The sequence below is a fragment of the Montipora foliosa genome, chromosome 4 (genome assembly GCF_036669935.1).
Source record: "Montipora foliosa isolate CH-2021 chromosome 4, ASM3666993v2, whole genome shotgun sequence".
NCBI classification, from domain to species: Eukaryota; Metazoa; Cnidaria; class Anthozoa; order Scleractinia; family Acroporidae; genus Montipora; species Montipora foliosa.
The window spans coordinates 29,024,779-29,027,278 of NC_090872.1; the positions used below are offsets into that span (position 1 = coordinate 29,024,779).

The 2,500-nt window shown below is 39.8% G+C and overlaps 1 protein-coding gene across 1 annotated transcript in view; it reads right to left on the bottom strand.

The window, feature by feature from the left end:
- The window catches only part of LOC138000536 (kelch-like protein 20), an 11,123-nt gene that overhangs the window by 1,185 nt on the left and 7,438 nt on the right, over positions 1-2,500 (bottom strand). Inside the window, exon 5 of the mRNA XM_068847019.1 lies at positions 1-288. This exon is cut by the window's left edge and continues 1,185 nt beyond it. Within this exon, the coding sequence (XP_068703120.1) occupies positions 53-288 (236 nt within the window). The 3' untranslated portion in view covers positions 1-52. The remainder of the gene's footprint in view (positions 289-2,500) is intronic.

Genomic DNA, 2,500 nt, shown 5'->3' on the forward strand with positions numbered 1-2,500 from the left:
TTCAGACAAATTTTCAAAAAATGTCTCCTGCTGCAGTTATATTATCACATTTTCAATGTTCCTTCAAAACAGCTACACCTGCCACAGCTTTGCACATTCCCATCTGGCCAACAGTTTTCCATTCTCCAACTTGAGGGTCAAAGAATTCAACTCTGTTACGATATGACACACCATCATGACCTCCAAGGGCATACAGACACCCATTGACTACGCCAACACCATGTCCACTGCGACAGACACTCATTGGTGCCACAAATGCCCATCGGTCTTCATCGGGATAATAGCGCTCTATAGTTTAAAAACAGTGCGGAGAAAATACACATAAACCTTCACAATACATGAACAAACTGTTCTGTGAGTATAGCTTGCAGAGAAATAATGAATTGCTTAGGTTAAGTGTTGAAAACAAAGAAAGAAGCATGAAGCACTTTAAAACTCAAAAACAAAGCATATAAAATTGGAAGATGAAACACTCAAAGCTACAGACTGTAACCTACATGTACCAGTATTCAAGATCAGTGCCTAAAACTAACTACTGTAGAAGCACAAACTAACCTCTTGGTTACATAATCTTGCAGCCATTAAGCAAAAGCAAAAAAGAAGCACATAATCTCGACTTGTCTAAAGTCTGAATATTACTGGTACACGTAACTTGAAAATTTTTACTTTAAATTAATAGGTACGTGCTTTGTTTCAAGAAACAAAAAGAAAGCCTTGCTGTAATCCATAGAAAATTAATGATTTTGTATGTTATTAGTACCTAGTAATTATTATTCCCACTTTCCTAATTATCATTACAACCAAAGTGAATGTACTACACAAGCTGGATGACCTAAGGAACAAGCAAGCACTTAGAAAAACTATTACTGCATGAATTTTGGGAAGCCTTGACTGATTCTCTTTGGCTGCTGGGATGGTGACAGTACCTTGCAAATCATCTGAGAGTTACACCAGTCAAAATAATATGGATCAAAAACAACATTCATTTGAATCCCAGAAACAGACCCCAGCTGCTCCACCAGACTCGATAGTTCCATCCAACAGATAATCACCATCCAATAAAAACTCAAGTAGTTTGATGCCATTTATCACATACACACAACTGTACATAGAATGATTACTTCATTGACCTCTCTCAATAGGGGCAGTTCAGGGCCAATGAAACAAATTGTATAATACAACAGAACAGAACAACAACAACAACAACTGTTAAGAATCTCAGCTGGCCAGACGCAAACCAGTTGGCTATTTACAAGTGCAGCTGAGAAGTTGAACCACTGCGACTACAAGGACCAAATTCAATTATTGGTTAGAACAGGTCTTGAACCCAGGATCTCCAGATTACAAGTCATTAGCGCCCCAACCACTGAGCCACACCGCCTCCTTTATTCATCTTGTGGATAGCACTATCCACCGATTGAACCACTGAGGTCAGACTGATATGATTGAGTCAATTAAAATTTGACAGTATCATCTGATGATTGTAAAGGTTTCTTGTTTTTGCATTTGACAGAACACAGTTCTAATGCAGACTGAACTCAGATTTTTGGGACAAAAAACACCCGTGGCTCAGTTGGTTGAACATCGGGCTGTCATGCGGGAGCTTGTGAGTTCAACTCCGGCCGGACCAACACTCAGGATCTTAAAATAACTGAGGAGAATGTGCTGCCTTTGTAATTACATCTGCAAATGGTTAGACTTTCAAGTCTTCTCGGATAAGGACTGTAAACCGGAGGTCCCGTCTCATAACTCTTGTTGGAAATTGAGTAGTATGGGACGTTAAAGAACCCACTCACTATTCGATAAGAGTAGGGGACGTAGTCCCTGGTGTTGTGGTCTAACCTTATCTGGACGGGGGTGATCACTTCCATAAAATTAATTGTAAACTGGGTAACAAGCAGTCTGGCTAAAGTCGAACCCCCACAAAGTATTGTAAATTAGTCCTGAAAAGCCCCGTTGGGGAGAGACTAATAGCCTAACGATTGTATACGATTGTACAACCGGTCCATCTTGAGACTCCAAATTGTGCCCCCACAGAGTACAGCAGGCACAAAGATGAATGACATCATCACTACTGCTATTTGTGACCCTAACTGAGAAAACCAGGCTTAATGAAAATTGCATTGAGCTGTTTTTCAGAGCAACACATTTGTTGAGTTTTGTGTATTTGTTCCTTTTTGTGCAGCAAAAGAGGGTGAATAAGGAGTGAACTAAATTTAATCTGAAGACACAAGGTCGAATTAGTGGTTTTACATTACGCTTTTCTATGATGGCATTGTGCGTTTGTATCAGACCTTGTTTGAAAGTTCCCCAAAGATACGCGATATCCAATTTATATATGACTTTCCAGCAAAGACACTATAATACTTTCCTTATTCCCGAGTTTAGTGGGTGCCGGCTTCTATGCTGGGTGATTGAAGGGCCCATTTGCCATTCTCTGTTCAGTCTGGAAATTAGCGCCGACAAACAAACACCAGCAATTGATTTTAAACTATTATTT